This window comes from Strix aluco, chromosome 4 (assembly GCF_031877795.1).
Source record: "Strix aluco isolate bStrAlu1 chromosome 4, bStrAlu1.hap1, whole genome shotgun sequence".
NCBI lineage: Eukaryota > Metazoa > Chordata > Aves > Strigiformes > Strigidae > Strix > Strix aluco.
In genome coordinates, this window is record NC_133934.1 from 91,514,718 (window position 1) to 91,537,225 (window position 22,508).

A 22,508-nucleotide genomic window follows, 5' to 3' on the forward strand; every position below is an offset into this window, starting at 1 on the left:
GCTATTTGAAAGGCATCTGCCTTCACTCTCTTCACTTCCGTAACAACAGCTACTACAAACTGCAGTAAGAAACATTTATGTCTGGGCTGGCAAACTCCTTTCACAGTATTGCTGACATCTTCCATGAAATCCTGACACTAAACTACACAGCGTAGCACTACTAGGTGCTCCTATGGAAAAGAACATGTTTTTCTGATTGATTATCAATCAGGGACAAAACCAACAGGGAACACAAGAAACATGACCAACTTAAAAAAAGGGGGAAAAAAGTTTTATTACCCTTTGCAAAAATAAATGCTTATTTAAAAAGATTATAGAGAAGTATAGCTGAACTTCTAATACCTTACTGTGGTCACACAACTCCTCTAAATTCCTGCTTGCCCTTGCTTAAGATCTTATAAACTATCACTCACCATCTTTGTAAGGTAAAGCTTCATGGGACAAACACTGGTGCTTCTGCAGCCAGTGACTGACCATCTATTACATCCAAAGCATCTTGGATTTTTCTTACCAGTTATTTGTCATCCTTTGTTAAATGAGACCTCTCCTATAGTGCAAAATATAGGATTGCTGAAGAGTCACACTATTACAATCATTAAGAAATTAAGACAAGGTGAAAAAAAGTATCAATATTTTTTACAACTGTGGGCACTTGTTTAACGCATTTTCTCTCTCTGATTTTTATTTATTCTTAAGAGGTAACATGAGCCGGGATTCACAAGTAAAGAAACACTTCTGTGAGAATCCTAAACATTGGGGGTACCAGGATGAGGTTTACTTTGACTGTCCCCATCTTTTTTTTCTCCAAAGCCATCTGACTAATGCTGATAAAACCTATATTGCCCTCCATAGCTTACCTAACTACAGGAATGCTGCTGCAACCCAGCTGCCTTTATTACAGTAAAGAATCAGTATCTCAGCATGATCTCACTCTGGATCATGCCTCACATCATCAGCTCTTAATGGGTTTATGACTTGTGTGGATTACTAAGCAATTGCTGTAAAAGTAATAGTGCTGGGAATTTTATAGTTTTATCATTTTATTTCAGATGTGAGAAATAACTTCCTAGAGGACTGTCATTCCTGCAAGGTGTGTCAACTCACAGAGCCAAAGATGAGCTCTCTCTGGAGTAGCTCTTCAGCAAGTAGTGTTCAAAAGTACAGAATCTGCAACTCTGCAGATTCAACAGATGCAACTCTGGAAACTCAAATATATCAGATTGAGGCCTTTACCAATAACATATGAAAGGAAAACATTTTAATACCTTTTCAGCAGTGATTATCATTACGATTGCTTTCTTACATTCATACAACACAAACTCACCACAGTTCATAGCTGAAGTCTCTTTTGAAATACACAGGTATTTCATTAGCTTGCTTTGGGTACTACCCTATGATATACTTCCTTCCAAGCAGGCTGGAATAAAACAAAAGAATGGTCCTCAGTTTTAAGAATAAAAGTCATTTTTCTCAAAACAGGCTGTTGAAACAGAAATAAAATTGATAGATTGGAAGAAGCCAAATATGAGGAAATGCATGTTATAGGACACTGAAACTTGTGTGTGGGAAGAGGTTACCCTTCAGGGGTGGAAGAAGACAGGAAGACACCATGGTGACACCATGCCCCAAAAAGCGCCACATATATTTATGCACAATTAGACAGACACACAAAAAAACCCCACGAATTCAATGGAGGACTTTCTGTTCCTAATGAAAACTGGTACTATTTCACCTCAGCAGGAACAGCAACACTGATCAAGTCTCATTTGTAAAAATACTCTTGCATTGCTAACAATTTTCAGGAGCAGTAGCAACGGAGCCTAAGGTTAAGTCAGATTTGCTGTGGGGATGTGGAGTTGGTTGGTCATGTACGTGGCATAGGCTTTTTTATTTTGCATTCAGGTATTTGCTTTAGGAAAGATCTATAAGGATGAGGACGTTTATTCAGAAAGATAAAGTGTGTTAAAGTGCATGAAGGCTCATCTGCTGCCTGGCAGAAGTTGAATTCATTATACGGGGTGCATAGGGTGACGGTGATGCTGTGTCAATCTGAATATTCCCATCAGGCATATGCATGTGGGAACATGTGGGAGGGAAGAAAGAAAGGAAAGGGGACAATGGACACATCAACACACTCAGCAGAGCGGCCGTTTGGAAAGGTTGTATTCCCATCAGCTCCCTCCCCATTAAATCCAGCTGACCTGACAGGAATCCAAGTCTAGAGACATGCCCAGGATCACCACATTTCCTCCTGCCTCTCATTTTAACATACATACAAATTATCAACCTTACAAGCCTGCATTGCTTAACTGTCACAACTGAGTTACCATCCATAAACAGTCAACATGCAGGAATTCATAGAATTTCACTCACCTCTTGCCTTCTGTCTTCATTTGCCAACTCTGATCATACCGATTTTACTGCATAAAAATTTTGGCTTCTATCCCAGTGTGACACTTATTAGTGCTGCTTGAGTTAGTTATGGTGATGCTGGATTTGCAATCTAGTTGAAAGTGATCCAGCCACTAGTTTTGCAGTTGAAAAATGCATACTGGAAGATTTTACACCATCTAATGCTATACTGCAGGTGTCTTTCTCTACCTCAATGTTTATAGCATCCATCACTGCATGCTTCCTTCTTTCAGTGCTGAAGCTGGTCCTAGGAAATGAAAGGACTGTTTTCATACTGCTTACAACCATATTAGGCAATTTTGATACTTATCTTTCTTTCCACAGCAAGCAAAATGATTTATAATGCCAAATTTCTTGCATGGTGTTTCTTTCCTAGTCCTTGGATTCCATTTAGTTTGGCCTAGGTAGTGACTCATGCAGATCTAGATAATCCATTCTCTGGACAGTTCAGCTGACCCTGCTGTTGGAAGCACTTCTCTTAAAGGCAAACAAATTAAAACCAAAACCAATCACCTATAAATCAGATGTGTCATGAACAATCCTATTCTCTAAATAAATGTGTTAATGTCTCTAAATGTACATAGTAGTGGAATTCTAATGTCTTTAAGATAATTATCTGTTCCCTTTTCTGTTCCTTGCCTTTGAAGACACACACTTTATCTCATCAGTCCCACTTGGCTTGGGGTTATGCTAGTCAAACTTGGAAACAGTGACTCAGTTGTTCAAGTTTCCCCATTGAGATGGTAAAAGTGCATTGTCAGACCAAAAATTCTGAGCCAAGATAAATTACTGAGGGAACAGAAGGTCATTGTCCGCAAAGTTACCTTCTGTCATCAGGCATCCTGTTTTGAGATTCTGTCTGTCACCCTGGAGAGGTGTAAAAACCAGAAAAACTAATGAAATAGGGGAGATTATCATGAGAATAAGACACAGTAGATTTTAGAAAAGGCATTCTAAGAAGAAAACTTCACTTAAGTCTGGAATGCAAAGATTTGAGAAGGGTACATAAGGCTCACCCTACACCTAACCTATCTCTGATGAAAGTCTCAGGATGCATGCAGATGAAACTGTAAATGAATTAGGTTTCAAGTGCTCTGAAAATAGGAGATGTAATAATGCAATACAGAGAAATGGACAAGGTAGATCAGCGGAGAATTGTTCCAGATGGCAAAATGGAAATACCTTTGTTATTAGAGACCATGAACTCCAGAAATGGAATTCTTCATTGCAATTATCTGTAAAAACGAGAACAGTTAAATTCTAACATGATTAGCCAGATTGATTGAACTATCAGGGCAAATTTACACTACCGAATTAAAAATTCCTAGAGAAGTTCCTGGGCACTGAGACCAACTAGCATGGGAATGGTGCACATCTCCACTAGTAAATTCTTCTAACGACCAAAACTAGGTGGCTGCATACAAATTTGCTTATTGGAAATGGTTCCTGGGATGTTCTAACTTTCAAACCATACCCATGAAATATTTGCAAGTGTGCTAGCTGGCAGCTGTCAAAATCATGTCAAAGAACGTATTACTCATTTCTAGTATAAATGATTGCATTCATGTCTCCAGTTCTATTTAGTTTATTAGCATCCCAGAATCTCCGCTTTCAGTACATACAGAACAATTTAATGGTTTATTTAAGAAAAGGGAAATTAGCATAAGTAAAATCTTGCTCACTATTAGAGATAGAATCCAATTCTTTTTCTCGAAGCAATGACTTTTACTTAGAAACTAAGACGATCTGTTTTCCAATATTGCCTCCATTCATCATGGACTGGAAAGCGGCTTCAAGAGAAATAATGAAATAAGTTAGTGCCAAGCAAAATGTGCCAAGTAACTTTTGAAAAAGAAAAAAAATGGTAGAAGCAAATGCATGAGACAGCTCCCCAAAAAGGAGAGATAACGTTTTGGACCTAAATATATTTATCCTTAATGACACGCTAAATTAAGAATGAGGAAAAAAAAAACCTGTCTGTAATAAACTACTAAGGGCAGTTTTGTGTAACAATTAAAAGACCTGATTTGTAAGCAAGTGTTTGGCCCTTTACAAGTTAACGATTACATTTGTTGCTTTTGTGATGTGCCATACAAATACCAAACAGAAATACAAGGTGTGACTGGGGAGCCCACAAATGCTGTAGGTTTCACAAGCCTTTGTGAAAGGAAAAGGTTTATAAATGCTTTATATAGTACAGTAAATGCGGGAAGCTGGAGCAAAACAATAAATCTCTGACTAAACAAAGTATGAAATATGACTGCTGTATTTGATCAAATTCCTTCAAAATACATATGTATACCAGTAAGTAGCAATGACTAGAAGAAATTTAAATCTGCAAGATTTGGCTATCGCTTAATTCTGCTTGTTTCCAATCTTGTGGGACTAAAGACTGAATGGACTAAATCATACTCTTCCTTGTTACTTGAAAGGGAAGCATTCTTACAGCACATCTTGAATCACCTGGCTCTCTGGCTTTGTCTCACTGGAGTCACAAGACTCCCTTCACTTTTATATTTTCTTTGTTACAGATTTTTCTGAATAGGATACAGGCTCTTTTGTTTCTTTAAAAGAAATTATTTTTTACTTTGTTTAGCAATCTCTACTGTTTTCCCCTTTCTTGTGTGTACTTTTCAATTTATTTTTTGTTGGCAAGTCCCGTAACAAGCACTCGGTATCTAATGATACGGAGCTTTTTAAAGTATAAGTTCAAGGTTTCCAAAATACCGTTTCCCTACACATAAGTTCTAAGAAATGGGCAGCACTTTAAATCTGTAAGATCAGAATGACTGAGCTGCTAAGGTAGCAGTTTAACAATTAATCCCCCCCCCAATAGTAAAACAAACAAAATCTCAAAATTTATATTCAGTGTTTTTTTTAAACACAAAATAATCTTTTCACAGAACATTTTAATACCTTGGGAAAAAACTCTGTTTTATTATAACATAAAAATCATGTTTTAGATAAAATACAAAAATCTGAATTGGCAAATGAAACAAAGGAGGTAGTTAACCTCTCCTGTCATTGTACTTAATCAGATTATTATTCTCAGAAAATGGTATAAAAATCTTACCACCAACATTTGCCAAGCCTTCTACCATGGTCTCTCTGACCTGTCAATGCAAACAAGTCCTTTTAGCTTTCTTCAAACAAGATTAACATTTCTTAGAAACTGCCACAAAACTACCAAAATCTAAAGAATTCTCTTGCTACAATGGACAGTGCTCTGTTTGGGCCAGATTCTTTCATCAGGAGAGGAGTAACTACTTTCTGATGAACGTATAGGTGATTTAATTCAGAACTGGAACATCCCTGTCCCTGACAAAATTTCACGTTTCAGGATTTTCCACAGGAAAATTTACTGATCATCAGAAGAATCAAAAACTAATTTAGACAGACCTCACAGGGAAAGGATGGATAAAGCATCTATGCATCACAAAATAATAAATGATGATTATAAAGCTTGAAACAAAACTTCAGACAAGATCTCCCAAAGCATTGAGGACACTAACTAATCAGGTGTTTGAAAGTACATATTTCTGAAGGTCTGATCCCTTAAGTAAAAAAGCAATTGCACTTTATGCTGAAAGAAAGAATACAGACATCAGTGGCAGAAAAGTCTGTCATACTACAGTTACACCATCCTCAGCAGGTACCTACCGAAACAGTGCTACTTCATAAGCTTTCAATTATACTTACACATTCTTAAGAAAATATGTTCAATTCTAAGGCACGATAAGAGAGACAAGGACAAAGAAACTGGACTTCTTGTAGCCAGACCATGATCTGAGAAGACAGTATCAAAGGCCATCGATTAAATGTAAAAGTCCTTACCTTCAGTTTACCCTCTTGGATCCACTGACAGAGTTGTAATACACTAGCTTCCTGTTTGTCCATGTAGTTCAACACCAGGAATCTTTCCCTGTGAAAGAAAAGAATGAGCCTTGAATTAAGAAACGTTGGGAAGCATATTTTGTAATCTTTGCAACTCTTTTCAGGAAACAGCATTACTGAAACTGAAGGGTTATGAGTACTAATTACAATGCAACACAGCTCAGAGCTTTGCCAGCTTGTTGAGACAGCTCCCTGCAGTGGGAGCTTGACAGTAACACCAGACTTAGACAAGTAATTTTGTTCAAGTATCAGAGAGAAGAGTAATAAAAATCAAGTAGTATCACCAGAACAACCAAATGTCCATAAAATGTGAGCAAATTCCTATTCTTTTTTACCTTTTTTTTATGTAGTAGGGAGAATAATTAATGGACTTGCTGCTAGATGACAAGTATAAATTAACTTTCAGGCTCCCCAAAATTTTGCATATCCTGCTGTCAGAGCTGTCTGTAGTAATCAAGAGAAACTGAAACGATCATCAAAAAATTATAATTACTTGTAGCAACATAGTGATTAAATTCTCCACTGCCTTCTACTATACATGGTGTACTTTAGTATTTTTATCCATTTTTAGAAGTGCAGACAACAGCAACAGGGACAAGAAAATAATTTTAATTAGAAGAGGTCAATCCATTTGCACAGAAATCAAAAGTGTCCCTAACTTTCTGCAATACAATGAATGAAAAAATCTCATAAAACTCTGCTCCTAAGATCTGCCTTAGCTCCACTTGAGTCCTGACAGGATATTCAGCAATTCCCGTAACAAAAATCAATGTTTTACCTGTATATATCTGTCACACCTACAGTCCCATTATCCCATTATACCGCAAAACCCCAAATACTAAAAATGTAATTTCAATACATTCACTGCATCAGCTGCATCCTTACTTTAACAATATTTGATTTTGTCTCTGCCTGAACTACTACACGTGGGGAGAAGGCATTCTGCAAAACATCTGAGAACAGAACCATGGCAACACCTTCCCTTGTACTGAAGAATGTGTCAGAGACTCCAAGACTCAATCAAGCAACCACAAACAAAGTATAACAGACAACTATGCTAATGTGTAACAACATCCTTTCCTATTTTTTTATGCCAATACAGACAAACGTAAGAGAAAGGATTTACTGATGTTGTGATTATAATTTCCTTTTTTATTATGGCAACATTCTGTTCCAATTACACATGCCTATTGCAGATTTACAGACTACCTTCTGAGCAACAACATCAAGTGCGCAATCTACTTGGAACCCGGTCACAAGTTCTGGAGGAGAAATGTACCTTGTGATATTCCTTTCTTTCTGTATTTTTTCTATGTCAGGAGGCAGCGGAGGAGGATAAGGCACATCTTTATTATACTGAGAAATCTGTCCACACAGGATGATATGGCTGTTCCGATTCATCTGTTTGGGACAGAACAAAGTGAGAAAAATCACATTCCTTGGTCTCAGAAACTAAATTTTCCAGAGATGCAATAGATTATATTGCAAAATTTTCACATGGGTATCCTTATTTAAAGCCATATTTCCAAGAAAAGAGTGGGAAAATCGCAGGCAGTCCTGTTCAACCTATGACAACATTCAAATACATAAATGCAGGGTAATAGAGGAAAACTAAATGCTATACAGCCTATGCATAATTTTAAAAAGCATTAAATACAAGGAATGTAAGAAATTCTTATCTTACTGTTTGCCCTTTTTGTCAGGAGGTGAGGGGTAATAGGACAAAGAAGTTTGAAACAGCTGTTGGATACAGCTGGGATTTAGAGCTCCCAAAGATGGCCTTGCCACCAAAGCCCCCCTGCCATCAGACAGAGTAGTTTCACATTGACAATGAAGAGGACTAGTCAAGCGTCTTTATGGAGGCCCAGCAGAGCTGGTCTTTTGTGAAGCCAGAAAACCAAAGCTGACAAAACACAAGATTACTACACCAACAGACAAGGTTTTAAGAATATTACCATGTCTCCTGGCCAAAGCAGTGAGAGACGAGGAGCAGATATTGTGCTTCTATTACTATACTGCCAGGCTAGTCCAAATGACAGACACTAACTTCAAATATCTGATTTCTCCTCAAGACCAAGATCAGCACCTAGCTTAGATCAGTGAAGTGGAAAGCCTGCTCTGCTGTACTGCAGGCTGGTCTCCAGTATGAATTAATCCAAAACTGGGCACACAGACACAGGGGAATGACTAGAATAAACCTGACAGCTGGTATAATCACCTGACTTATAACTGTATCGCTGATGTCTCCACCAACATTGTCAAAGTAAACATCCACACCTCCTGGGCAGAGTTTACGTAGCTGCTCTGCCACATCCTCCTTCTTGTAATTGATAGCAGCATCAAACCCCATTTCTTGGACCAAAATGGAGCACTTCTCATCTGTGCCAGCGATCCCCACCACTCTAGAGCAGCCCTCCAGACGGCCAATCTGCAAGCGCACAGTTAAAAAAAAAAAAACAAACAACCAAACCCCCAAACAATAAAGAGAAGTTAGATCATTGGTCTGCGTAAGGGTACCATGGGAGGGAGGGGGCCTTAGGGGGGTGTTACAATTATCCCCCATCCCACTAAACCCCAGGCAGCAAAGTTCAGCACATGCTCCCATCTCACGTGACACAATCCCCTCTTGTCACTCCCTCCTCACACCTAGAGAAAGGCAGGTACAACCAAAATCTGCCATCTTTCCAAACTCACTGGCTGCAGGAGGTTTAGTCTGTGGAGTCAACAACAACTGGCAGTACTGGAGAGCCAAATACAGTATAAAATCACCATCTGCCAAGTACAGTAGCATAGCTAATAAAAGGCCAAAAAAGATTGGACAGTAATTGATTTAAATATATTCTTCATAGATTTGCTTATGCATTGTTTCTTCATAGCTTCTCTTTATCAGTAAGTCTTAAGCTTGCTTAATATCTACTGTGTTTGTATATCGATGGGGGGTGGGGTGGGTGTGTGTATTTGTAGATATGCACATACACACAAACACAAACACACCACAACAGGTTCTGCAAAGCTGAGCAGGTTAAAAGGGCTGCATATCTCAAAACACAAAGGATGTCATGGGACACAACACAGAAGGTTTACTACATTTTTTTACTATTTTCTAATATAGAAAAAAAAAAAAAGAAAGTCACCAGTCAACTCAAAGACTGTGTTCAAATGGCAGACTACTACATAAATATATAGTAAATACATGTATTTATACCATCTACTTTATTTAGTGACAAGTAATCACCTTGGGCCATTTTCTCCTATGCCAGTTTCATGAAACTTAAGTTTCACACAAAACCTTTCTCAATGAGAGTTTGAGCCAATTCTGTGAAACTGGCCCTTCCCATGGAGTTATACCTGTTCACGTTTACAATGATTTTATCTGTACATTTACTAACCAGTGTGTTTCAGAAGATAAACTTGGTAACAGAGTATGCTTGTATGTCTTAAGCCTACCTACCTGGCCAGCCAAAGAGCCACAGGCACCGGCTGCTCCGCTCACCACCATTGTCTGATTTGCACCCACAGCCACGTGTCCTTTCTCCTTTATACCTAACAGGGCCGTCAGTCCTGTAATGCCAGCTGCACCGAGAAAGTAGGAAAGGTGTCCATTTACAAGTTGTGGAACAAGCTACAAAACAGAAACACGTGGTGCTTGTTCATTTCTTTTCACAGATGAGATTTTGCTGTTTGCTATTTCATTGTCTGAGGATAGAAGACTAACTCAGGATATTTACCAGGCAAGGTACAACTGTTAGGGACAAGTTATCTATAAACTAGCTCTACCCTAATAACAAGTTTATACAAAATGAAACAAAGATTGTATTTCCATAGTTTTAGAAAAAGTTTTTAAACAAAGTCACTCACAAAAACTTAAATTACAGAAGTGTCAAAAAGCAGCTGGGAGGTAAGTTTCCAGCAATGGTGAACTATCCCTGTGTTAGCATAAAGGATAAAGTAGCATCATTTTCTCAAATATGGTGACTGCAGATCAGTGGCAAAAGGTCCTAAGGAAGAAGTTTACTGGAAAGTACACATTCTTAAACTACAATAATTTTCTGTCACAAGAGGATGATCAACACAATATCCCTAACGCACTGTTATCACTTCACTTTCAACTTCACATTGAATACCCTTTCTCCTGTGGATGTAAAATCTCAAGTAAAAGCTTTCACTAACATATGTTAATGAAGTAAATCGAATTAAATATATCTAAAGCCTTTTATGTCTTATGACTACACTCATGTATAATGATGTCTTATGTCTTTTATGTCTTATGACTACACTCTCATAGAATAATTAACAGAATTAACAGAAGCAGATTCAGGGAAATTTATTAAAAATCCAATAATTGAAATAATACTGGCATGTCTGGTAACCAACAAAAGCATTTACATTTTACTTTGTTAAGAAAAAAGAGAAATTGATACAGATTTTGCCACCTGTGAGTTGATCCACCTTCTGAGAACTGGTTCCTCCAGTAACATTGGTTTGGTTTTGACTAAGAAATACCATTAGCCGCTATTTTAAAGAAAGGTTTAGGAAAAGAAAATAGTGACAATCTGGGGTTTGCATTTCCATTACCTTTTGTAGCAAGCTTCCATCTAGAATTGCCACTGTCTGCCAGGGCCAACTGAAGGAAATGACAAAGTCTCCTTTAGCAAGGTTATCGTGCTTGCTCTCCTCCACAATCCCAATGCCCCCACCATCAGCAACTTCAGACAGCTGCCAGGGCAGGAGGTAATCCGAGCCAGTATCCTCATTCATTCGACAGCGCTGAAAGACAAGGCTTTAATGAGAGGCTCTGGTAGAACACATGGTTTGTTTATGAGTTCAAATGAAGCTGGGGATGAGATATGTTTAAAACTTCAAACACAAAGGGCTACTCAAAAATCTCTCAATAAGCCCCAAATATTCATCATCTTTTCTTAGATCCCTCTTTCCTCTCTGTTTGCTCAGTACAAAAGGAGGACAGACCATTCTGATCTCCTCCAGCAGCGTTACCAAAGCCAACACGTTTTACAGACGCTGCCTGAAAGTCAGCCATGCAACCGAAGATGACTGGCTTGGGTCTGATGAGAATCGTATAAACGCCATTCCTTAACAGGATTAATCATAGAAATGCAGGACTGAAAAAAACACCCACAAGTCATTTAGTCCATAGCCATGCACTGAAGAACTGTCAAATATAGTAGACCATCCCTGACAGAGATCTGTTTAATGAAACATCTTGAAATCTGAGGTCTTTTCTTTCTGTCTCACCCTTTAGCCTGAGTTAGTTTTTCAAGATTCTTAAACTTTTCATCAATTCCCAAGCTAAACCTACTTTCCCGAAATTAAGACTGTTTCTTTTCTACTATCTCCACCTATGCAGGGAACAAATGACCAGAATTGTCTTTAGAGCAAACTTTTACACACTAGCAGACTGGGTGTGTCTGGTTCTCCTCCTACCTTCACTTCCATCTCAACCCACAACTCTCCCAACCACATAATTTCTACAGTTTTGCAAAACTAGGTGCAAGTGCTGGTTATCGCTTCATTCACCCTCTCTCTGTTCGCATTGTTTACAAAGTATTGACATATTTTTGTCCTGCCATCACCCACTTACAGAGAAAACCTGACTTTCATTTGTAAACAAAACTGGTAAAAGCTAGATAACATTTAATTTGAATCATTTACATGTTTTGTCTAGAATTTTTTTGCCTGATCACATCGCTCTCTCACTTCATCATGAAATATTCTCCCTCCTCTACCCACACTCCCCTCAATTGAAAAATACTTCCTTCCATGGCCAAAAAAAAGTTGTAAAATGTATATAAAAAAGGCAAAGTTCAGAAAAAGCTGATACAAACCAATCTGTAATGGCATACCAGGGGTCAGTCTCTACCTGGTTCTATAAAGTCATATTCCTATATATATATATCACAGGAACATTAATGCCAAATTCCTTCCTGATACTTCATCAGAATGAAAAGAATTACTAAGCTATACTAGAGATACATTTGTCCTGTAATTGGTAGCTTTGGTGTTAAACATCACGACAGATACAGAGTTGAAGATATTTTAAAAAACAAATTCTGGCTTAGCTCTAAGTCCAACACCTACCATGTAAGGGTCCACAGAGAGATAAAGGGTTCTGACACGCACTTGTCCCGCTTGGATTGTATCTGCTATTGTACTTTGTTCCAGTCGGAAATTTTCAGCCACTGGCACTCCATTCTTACCTAGAATCATTTTAAAATCAAACAAATAAATGAATCAAAATAGAGCTTCCATTAATTATTATGGGAAAGCCTTTTCAAAAAGTAGTCAAAGTCAAGCTATATTTTTACTCAGGTATAAAACTACTGACCAACTGCCAGGCTTTGTGTCACAGACTACAATTTAAATGTGTGCACTGCCACCATCCAAACTGCAGACTTGCTCATCTCTCAGCTTGCACTTACCTGGGCCAGTACCAGGTACTTGCACTGACTGGCAGTTTCCATGGTGTTTGCTACATATATTTTTTTATGAACAACTAGGGAAAATTAAAAAAAAAAAAAAAAGGGCTGTTCCCATTCTCAAAACATATCTATATACCCTATGTGCTGAAAAGCTCCTAACTTTCAAAACAATGACATGCATTGGGACTTCTCTCACATAACAAAAATATCATGCACTATTTTGTCAGTAGCAAATGACCATAAATTTTAACCAGGTAAGTTTTACACTCTCACCTTTTAGCCTCTTTTGACTCAGTGAGATAGGGGTGTCCTGGTTTAACCAGGATAGGGTTAAGTTTCCCCAGCAGTGGGGGGGGAGCCCTAGCCGGGTTATTCAGATACCATGCGGACGTCACATCCTGGCAGGTCACATTTTCCTGGCGCGGAGCGCGGTGCACTCGTGGTTTTGTACATCGTGCTTCAAACTGCTGTATTTGGTAGCTATTTTGCTCTGTTCATTGCTATCACTATTACTGTTATTGTTATTGCTGTTGTTGGTTGTGTTGCTATTGCATTGTTGTATTAAACCTTTCCTTATTTCAGTCTTGGGGCTTTGTATTTCACTCCCTTTGTGGGGGAGAGGCAGCGGCCGCGTGGTCTCAGACCCCGGCAGGGGCTAAACCACCACAAGGGGGAATACAGACAATTGTCACTGCACATACATATGCTGCAAGAGCACCCCTTCACAGCTACGGACCTCCTTAAATTAAAGCTTCCCAAAATCACCTATAAAATGTATGCCAAGAGCCCCAGAACTGGAGGCTTTGCCCTCAGGTTGGTACCACATGCAGCAGATCAATCAGACCAATCTGACAACTGGAACCACGGCACTACAAGGGAAGAGTCAGATACCCACGGATGTTTTAAGTCAGACTGACTGGGTGACTACAGCAGGCTACTGCTGTAACATTTGATTTGCATTAGGAAAGACTTATTTGCAGGTCACGCAACACTTCCTACCTCTTAGGAATATTTTGGCATTGAGCAGCACACAATACGTCCCCAAAAATTCAATGTACACATATGGGTCTTCTACAACAGACAATTTATAAACTCACTATTCAAAATATTGTGCTGACATCGGTAACAAGGAGAATGTGTATGGAAGAATCGAGAAGTAAACAAATCCTCAACAGTGTAAATTTAAAAAACAAACACTCTGAAACACAGGAGGAATAAAAGATTCAATATTTACTAAAAGGAAACAGAAATGAACAGCAATAAAATACTTTAGTCATCTCTTAAAATGCAAAGAGAACAAATGTCAGAACTAAAAAGCAATTGCTTGCTAATCTTTCTTCGCTTTGAGTCCCTACGCTTAGGATTTTCTCATATATTATGCATTAACCCTTTTTTTCTCACCTAAAAGTTTAGAAATCTGTATATACAGATTTCTAAAGAAATACACTTCACAATAAACTTTATTTATTGCTCCATGCAATATTAAGATATATAAATGTCAATATCTTAACCTAGTGTCTGTTTCTAACTCACCATTTTGGAGCATTAGGCAACCATAACAAACACATCGATCCTTTACTGGAGAGAAATACATACCAGGGCGTGAATTCAGCACTACTCTCTGTATAATCATCTCTGCTTTTGGAGCAATTCTGTGCTGGATTTCTACAAAGGAAAACATTGTTTGAAGGACTGAAACATAGATTTTCTTGAAAAAGAACATGCAACAAAGCACTAAGTAATTTGGAAACTGGGGATGAAATACAGGCCTCACCAACTTCAGCATCCATGCCCAAGAATCATTATGAAACAACCTCAAATGTAAAATGAACAAACTTGTGAATAAAGAGTTTCCCTGTTTATCTTGTTAAAGCTGTGATTTTATACAACATCACAGTAGCACTTTCTGGAAAAACTGAAAATCATAATGTACCATGCTCCTTGTAGAGATCATCACCACCCCCTACCAGGTTGTAGGAGACATGTTTGGTTTGCTTTCCTGCGCTGACTGAGAACACTCTGTTCCCACCTAAAGGACACTGAGGCAGCTTTGCATGTGTAGGTCAGGTGTAACTCAAAGGCATGCACACATGCCAGGCATAGCAGTATGCAGGTGTATGATAAAAAGACATTGTTGTATAAAATGTTTCACATGAAATAGCAAGTCTTTTGAGTAGCAGTGCATTTTCTCCTAAGAAATGGTCTGGCCCAGAGATGAGAAAGAATTAGATCACCATTTCATCTGTTTTACTGAAAAAATTTCTCTTTTTAAACTGTTGAAACTCAAGGAGAACTGCAAAATTGTGTTCTTGCAACCGCAAGATGCCAAAGTGATTAACAGGGAATGAACTGGCTTTAACAGGAGAAAAATCATGATCTATGCTTTCAGAGCTAATACAACGTAAAAATGTTCTTCCTTCTATTCTCAGCTGAGTGCCATAAATAACCAGCCTCCACAAGAACCAAGGACATTAAGGAATGAAACATGATAGCTGATGTCTTTATTATAATATTTATTTTGCTGACAAGAACAGCAAATTGGAGTGAAGCTAAACAGATGAGCCTGGAAAGAGTACCTCATCACCACTTACCCAACATCTTTATTCTTTGAACACTGCAAAATACAGAACCTTCTGTCTGTGCTGTTACAGTGCTTACATTACAGCACTCACAGACCATCAAGAACTACAGCCTGGAGTACTGAAAAATATAATTTAAAAGTTATCAGGAGAAGATGGGCATATCCCTGGCCTTTCCCTCTCCTCTAAATCCCACAACTGACTCAAACCAAAAGTATCTCATTCACAAACCAGATAAAGGTTTAACATTTGATTGTGTTTGCACTTGAAAAGCTACATATTAGGCAAAAATTATTCAATAGTTAGTTTCTTTTCAGTATTTCAACACCTAAGGGTGCTACAAGAAAAACTACGAGAAATGGGTCTCCAATGTGTGTTTACAGCATCACATCAGTGAAAAATAAGTGACCTGCACAGTTCTTTGGACAGAACAATGCAGAACATCATCCTACAAAAAAACCCACACTTTGATGAAATTGCTAGTTACGGTTTAAAAACAAAAAATGTGCACTGAAAATACAGGAGTTAATAGTTAAAGAGGGAAACAAAAACTCCATTTTTATACCCACACAGCTGACAGAATTTCTGGAATAATATACTCATGTAAAACCCTATCAGCAAGAATGGCCTAAGATACACTTCGGCAGATCTTGGGTTCAGTATCATACTCAGCTATAGACTTCTTGTGTGATCACGGGCACATCACTTTGTACTTCTTTTACGAAATATTTTTCAGAACAAAATTCCCAATTCCTCCTGGTAACATTTGCCTAACAAAATTACATTCAAGTGGTACTGTTGTTATCCCCAGAGCAATTGTCTTAGATCTGAGAATCTGTGCTAATTCAATGAGCATTTTATAACTCTCAGATGTGCCCAGTGCAATTTAAAAGGACAACCATACTCTAGTAAACAATCTGCGCACATACAGAACTTGGCTGAAGTTTATAACCCCTAATGAAACTGCTCTGTGCAGAAATAATGAGTTAAGAATGCAGTGACTATAAACTAACAGCAATCTGACAGCTCACATGGAATCTGGGCAAATCATTCCTCTATATGCTATTCATATTCAGTTCAAATCTATCCATGGCATTAAGGTTTGATTCCCTGTTTATAACCCATACAGAGCAGGCAGAATTGCTGTACAGCTCATGCCTTACAGAAAGGCTCACTATCAAAACTGCTGACTCAATTTTTGTTATCCTGCAACTAAATACCTGTATTATACAAACATAAAAACCCAATCTGAACAAGAAAAGAGATGATGAAAAGCATTTTTATTGTGCCTAACCCATACTTGAAATATCTGCTTTTTATGATAGTGGGGAAAAAAATAAGAGTTCTTTAAAGAAAAAAGCCAAAGATACTAACACATTAAAAGAAAGAAAAAGCAATACAGAGCAGCATAGAAAGATGAGAGTGGAAAAAGTATACAATCTAAGTTTAGATTACTTCTTTGAATGCCTGACATTCTGAGGGAACAAAAATGCTGTTGATTTCCCAGGTCATTTTCACAGCTTTTGGTTGAGAAGCCTGCGTACTAATTCAATTTGAAGATCTTCCAGATACTGCAAGTGGGTGGACAGAAAGCAAGGCTGGCAGCTGAACTGTCACTCATTCTATGGCAGCTGTCACAGTAAAATACAACACTGGAAATGGACATTTACTTGTAAATATGACTGCACTTACTCTACAGTGGAAGCCAGGACACCATTACACAAACAAATGTTCACACTAATATCATAACATAGTTAAGAACCTCACATTATAAACAATACGGAAGTGACTAAAAATAAGTAGAAGCACCATCCTTTCACACTGTAAACTGAGGAAAGCTTTTGGAGAAAGAGAACAGATTTTTTTAAAGTGAAATAAAGGGGATTTGTATCATATACATAATCCTTTTCGATACATGCAGAATGCTAGTGTGAAGGATGCTTTTGACTTTTTTTTTTTTAAAGACCAACAGGAAGCATTACTATTTTTTAGCTTTTCCAAACAAAAATAATCTGAGTTGGTTTTACTCTTTAGACAGATGGAGTAAAACTTAATTACAAGCTTTAACATCATCATTCTATGCCAAGATCACCTGACCCACCCTGCGAATACAACAGAAGCATTAAGCAGCACAACAGCAGCACCATCAGGGGAGTCTCAAGTATGTTTTAGCCCAATTTTATTCTTATCTCTTTCTCCCCTTGCCTGTTTTTTTCCCATTTTTGCAGACACACACATGACAACTCCTTTTAAAAACGTTAAATAAATTCCTCAGTGCTAAAATGCTTGTTTGTTTCTCCTGGACTTGGTTCCTATAACTTCTTGTTTCTGAGACTGCCTGAAGACACTGTTTTCAGTTACACCTACTTTTGCCAAAACGATTCACCTGCTTCCAAGTTGTTGCCCATGCCAGGTGCAGTCTAGTAAAAAAAAGGAAGAGCAAGTACTTTCTCCCTCCTGTATGGGGCCCTAGCAGCATGGAGGAAGAAGGCAGTCAATCTAAATGGAGGACAAGTAAGACTGGAAGTCTCTGAAACTGCAGTGTCAAAAAGCTGGAACAAGAATCCTCAGAGGAAATTCAAAGAAAGAAACTTCAGGGACAAATGACTTTGAATGAGAAACATACAGGAAAGAAAGATGGTAAGGACTGGCACTAGGAATCTGTGAGAACAGAGAAACATGGCAAGAATAGCAACTTAAAGGCCAGCAAAACAGGGAAATGTCAACTAGAATGAGAGAGAACTAGAGAAACTGGAAATTACAAGACGGAACCAAGCAAACTGAGATGGGAATGGCTGGGCAAAAAACAGAAAACATTAACTGGCAAGGTGAGGAGAATGGAAATGAAAAAGCAAATGTAATGGATTAGGCACCAAAGTCACTACCATGCCCCTAAGGACCTCTCTACATTTGAGCAATGTTAATTAATTGCCAACTCAAGTTTTCAAAAAGTAGAAGTCAGAATCAATACTGACTGTCGTGAATAGAGAAAAATGCATGCCATAAAAAGTACTTTCATGAACTAAACTACTAAATCCAGATTTCCTAATGTAGCATGACCCATCACTGAATTCTCTGATGTGAAGTTCCTCCCATAGTGTTTTCTCCATGTGGATTCCCTGACACACTGTAGGGGTTGAGGGCAGGCTGCAATCTTTCCCTCAAGAAAGAAACAGGTGAGAAAGGAAGAATGACAATAGTAGTAGGATCTTGATCTAGCCATCTTTTTCTTCTTTTTTTATATTCCAAGAAGCCTAATATCTTTGAGCTTTTTATCAAATTTGACTGATGTACAGAGCAAAAGTTCCAGTAGGTATACACACTTGTATCCACACACAACAGGATTGTATAAACTTTACTTTTTCATAGCTAGGTGTCCCAAAAGCTTCAAGTTTTCAGGTACAACCTCTTGAGTATTTTTTTTTTTAAAAACAAACAGTTGCATTGTATTAGTTGCTGAAAATTGTTTAAAAATACCAAGACACAAGGCCTATTTTTTCTTAGCAGAATGTCAAGTCAGGAATGAACACAAGACTGCAGATTGCTGCCAGAAAGGAAGGAGCATCACTTCAGCAGAAGAAACACCTCATGTTTTCCCAAGAAACCTGTGATGCAGTACGCAGGGTCAGAGATTAGAGCAATCCTAGATCGTATAGATTACCCACTTTCCTAGGTGTGACCCAAGACCCAGTTAGAAATCACTGCTCTCAAGGGTGGAAGAGCCCCTGGAGACCGCCCTGCAGATGGGTCGATACCAGTTTCAGAAACCACAGATGGAATAACATAGGAGAGGGAAACCCAGAGGTCAGGAGCACGGATGGATGTTCACATTTACGTGCTACGCAGCAGCCCTGACGCACGTGCTGAGGAGGAATCCCAGAGGAAGGGATTCCTCCATTCATCCCTGGCCGTAGCTTGATGTGGGGGCTCAGTAAAGCGCAATTCACGCCCCTGTTCTAGAGCTCAGGGCAATCCCAAATCTCTTCCAACCGTCAAACCCCTGCCCCCGCCTACCCTGCACGCTAATCCCCAAGAAAATGACTCCCGGGAAGGAGGGCAGGGGCCCTACCCCCTCAGGAGGGGCTCGGAGGGCGCTGCCAAGCTGCCCTCCAGGCGGAGCAGGCCGCAGGCCCTCCCGGTCCTACACCTGGCCTCGGGGCACGCTCATCTCGGCGGGGCCGGCGAGCGACCACTGCTCCACCCCCGAGGCCCCGCTGTGCCCAACCAGGGCCCTGCCGCCCCCACCCCACTGTTAAGGGCCGGGGCCGGGGCCGGGGCCAGGCCGCGAGACGCTCCTGCTCACCTTGAGCCGCGCCTCGAGTGCTCTGGCACCGCTGTTACGGGTCAAACAGGCGGCCGCGAGCCCGCCCCAGACCCGCCGTGCGCATGCGCGCAGGTCTTAAACAGGGAAAGGCCGAGGGCCACCGCTTAAAGCGGCGGGGCAGGAGGCGTACCCTTGGCAGGCGCCCGGGGCTGCAGTCCGCCAGCGGTCTCCCCGCCGCGGGAGGTGCCCGGTTTCGCTTTCCCCTACCGCTTCACCGGTGGCGCTGTGGGCCGGCGTCTCCTGCTGCGGGGGCGAGGTGACGGCGGGTGATCTCGTGAGGCGCTGGGAAAAGGCGCTACAGCGCGTGAGGGGTTTTCTGAGGGAGAGGGTAACGCTGAGAGATGTTTGCTCCTGGCGCCTTGTAGTGGGTGAGGGGGCTGCTCATTAGTGTGAGCAGTGTAAGGCTGTGCTATAGTCATTCCTAAAATCCCGGTCAAGTCGCTGTTGTGGGCAATATAATATTGTATTTACAATATACATACTTTTGCTATGCTCAAATACAGATGAAGAGGCCTCCTATAGAAGGATGAATAACTGCAGAGCCAGAGCCCTCTTGGGGTGAGGTCCTGGCCCTGAGTAATCTGACCCTGTGTACTCGCCCTACATTGTAATGACTCACCGTGCTGGGAAGGCAAACAGGTCTGTGAAGTGGCCACCGAGTCGGTGGAAATTACTGTGGAGCTTCAAGTGACCGCTAAAGACTGGAAAAACTCTTCCAGACTAATGATCCTGATGACTTTGTATTCTGCCTCTCACATAAAGACAGGTAAAGCCTTTCTATTGTAGCTTTGCCCATAGCACTTTAATATAGGTCTGAAGTGAATGATTTATATTTATGCCACCATAATATACAAAACTTTGCATTTCACATTAGTTGTAATAACAACATTGGAACTGGGATGGTCTGGGACAAAAAATAAGGTATTTTAATAAGGGATTTCACAGAATCGTCTAGGTTGGAAAGGACCTTGAGATCATCTAGTCCAACCATTAACCTAACACTGCCAGTTCCCATCTACACCATATCTCTCAGCGCTATGTCGACCCTACCCTTAAACACCTCCAGGGATGGGGACTCTACCACCTCCCTGGGCAATCCATTCCACTGCCTAATAACCTGTTCTGTAAAGAAATGCTTCCTGACGTCTAGTCTAAACCTTCCCTGGCGCAACTTGAGGCCATCACCTCTTGTCCTGTCGCTTGTTACTTGGTTCAAAAGACTCATCCCCAGCTCTCTGCAACCTCCTTTCAGGTAGCTGTAGAGGGCGATGAGGTCTCCCCTCAGCCTCCTCTTCTCCAGACGAAACAACCCCAGTTCCCTCAGCCGCTCCTCGTACGACATGTGCTCCAGACCCTGCACCAGCTTCGTTGCCCTTCTCTGGACACGCTTGAGTAATTCAATGTCCTTTTTGTAGTGAGGGGCCCAAAACTGAACACAGTAATCGAGGTGCAGCCTCACCAGTGCCGAGTACAGGGGTAAGATCCCTTCCCTGTCCCTGCTGGCCACGCTATTGCTGATACAAGCCAGGATGCCATTGGCCTTCTTGGCCACCTGGGCACACTGCTGGCTCCTGTTCAGCTGGCTGTCAATCAACACCACCACCACCACCCCCACCCCCCACCCCACCCCCCCCACCCCCATCCCTATCTGACTGGCAGCTCTCCAGCCACTCCTCCCCAAGCCTGTAGCGCTGCTGGGAGTTGTTGTGGCCCAAGTGCAGCACCTGGCATTTGGCCTTATTGAACCTCATACAGTTGGCCTTAGCCCATCGCTCCAGCCTGTCCAGGTCTCTCTGCAGAGCCTCCCTACCCTCGAGCAGATCAACACTCCCACCCAGCTTGGTGTCATCTGCAAACTTACTGAGGGTGCATTCGATCCCTTCGTCTAGGTCATCAATAAAGATGTTAAACAGCAGTGGCCCCAAAACCAAGCCCTGGGGGACACCACTCGTGACCAGCCTCCAACTAGATTTAACTCAGTTCACCACAACTCTTTGGGCCCGGCCATCCAGCCAGTTTTTTACCCAGCAAAGTGTGCGATCATTTATACCACCATACTTTTGTTTTCCAACTTGTATCAGTTGGTCTAATGACAGGTCAACTTCTTACCTGTCACTGAAAGTAAGTCTTCAGGGTGGAAGTTGTTCCCATAGTTTCAAATGGGCATATCTTGTATGTAGAAGGCCTGCATTAAAATGAATACTGACTTGCCACATACTTGTGCAAGAAGAGAGCAGCACAATTATTATAGAAATAGTTATTTCAGAAACCAATGTTACATGTCATTATATAAGGAAACAGGAAAAGATTATGAAGGGTATTAATGGAGAACTCCCTGTTAATTTAGAAGTAGTGTATCTCAATGGCTAGTAATAATTGAAAGAAAAGTGGGAAGAAGGTATGTGTAATTTTTTCCATGTTATGTAATGGCAGTATAAATTCAGATATTTTATAAAAGTACCAACAAAAAACCAACCCAAACCCCAACACATTAAATGGGCTTTCAAAATTTCTGTACAACCCCACTTTCTCTTGCCTAGCCCAGGGTGACTTTGTTTCCTCCACAAACAAAGTTATGAAAGGTGGTTGCAGCAATCATCTGCAGTTTACTGTTTTAACCCTTATATTCACCCCCCCCCCCATTGTCTCTTTTGTTAAGTAATTGTTAAGTGAAGCTATTGTGAAATAACTTAGATGTGAATTTAAAATGCAGTAGCTATTCTGCACTGACTTGCCTTGTGGACACATGTTCTAGTCGAAGAATGCCTTGTTGTGGTTTAGCTTAATCCACCTCAGACCACACAAAGTCACCCTTCATGCGAAATAAAACTGTCCATGCAAGCAGGCCATGGTGGAATAGTT

The 22,508-nt window shown here is 40.3% G+C and overlaps 1 protein-coding gene and 1 long non-coding RNA gene across 3 annotated transcripts; both read right to left on the reverse strand.

Moving 5' to 3' along the window:
- Positions 1-255: 255 nt before the first annotated feature.
- Positions 256-3,720, reverse strand: LOC141923316 (uncharacterized). The gene is made up of 2 exons (XR_012623256.1): positions 2,374-3,720; positions 256-1,417 (listed from the first exon to the last, which is right to left on the reverse strand). It is a non-coding gene; the product is annotated as an uncharacterized LOC141923316 (long non-coding RNA).
- Positions 3,721-3,981: 261 nt separating this feature from the next.
- PTGR2 (prostaglandin reductase 2) lies at positions 3,982-19,734 on the reverse strand. Of its 2 annotated transcripts, XM_074824238.1 has the most exons (10): positions 19,626-19,734; positions 14,340-14,408; positions 12,403-12,521; positions 10,882-11,073; positions 9,758-9,928; positions 8,525-8,734; positions 7,586-7,707; positions 6,247-6,334; positions 5,486-5,525; positions 3,982-4,202 (listed from the first exon to the last, which is right to left on the reverse strand). In XM_074824238.1, exons 2-10 carry the CDS (start codon positions 14,374-14,376, stop codon positions 4,138-4,140), a joined length of 1,044 nt encoding a protein of 347 aa, XP_074680339.1. In that variant the 5' UTR covers positions 14,377-14,408; positions 19,626-19,734; the 3' UTR covers positions 3,982-4,137. The 2 variants fall into 2 exon arrangements, with proteins under 2 accessions (XP_074680339.1, XP_074680340.1); XM_074824239.1 differs by lacking the exons at positions 8,525-8,734; positions 19,626-19,734.
- Between the last annotated feature and the right edge of the window lie 2,774 nt (positions 19,735-22,508).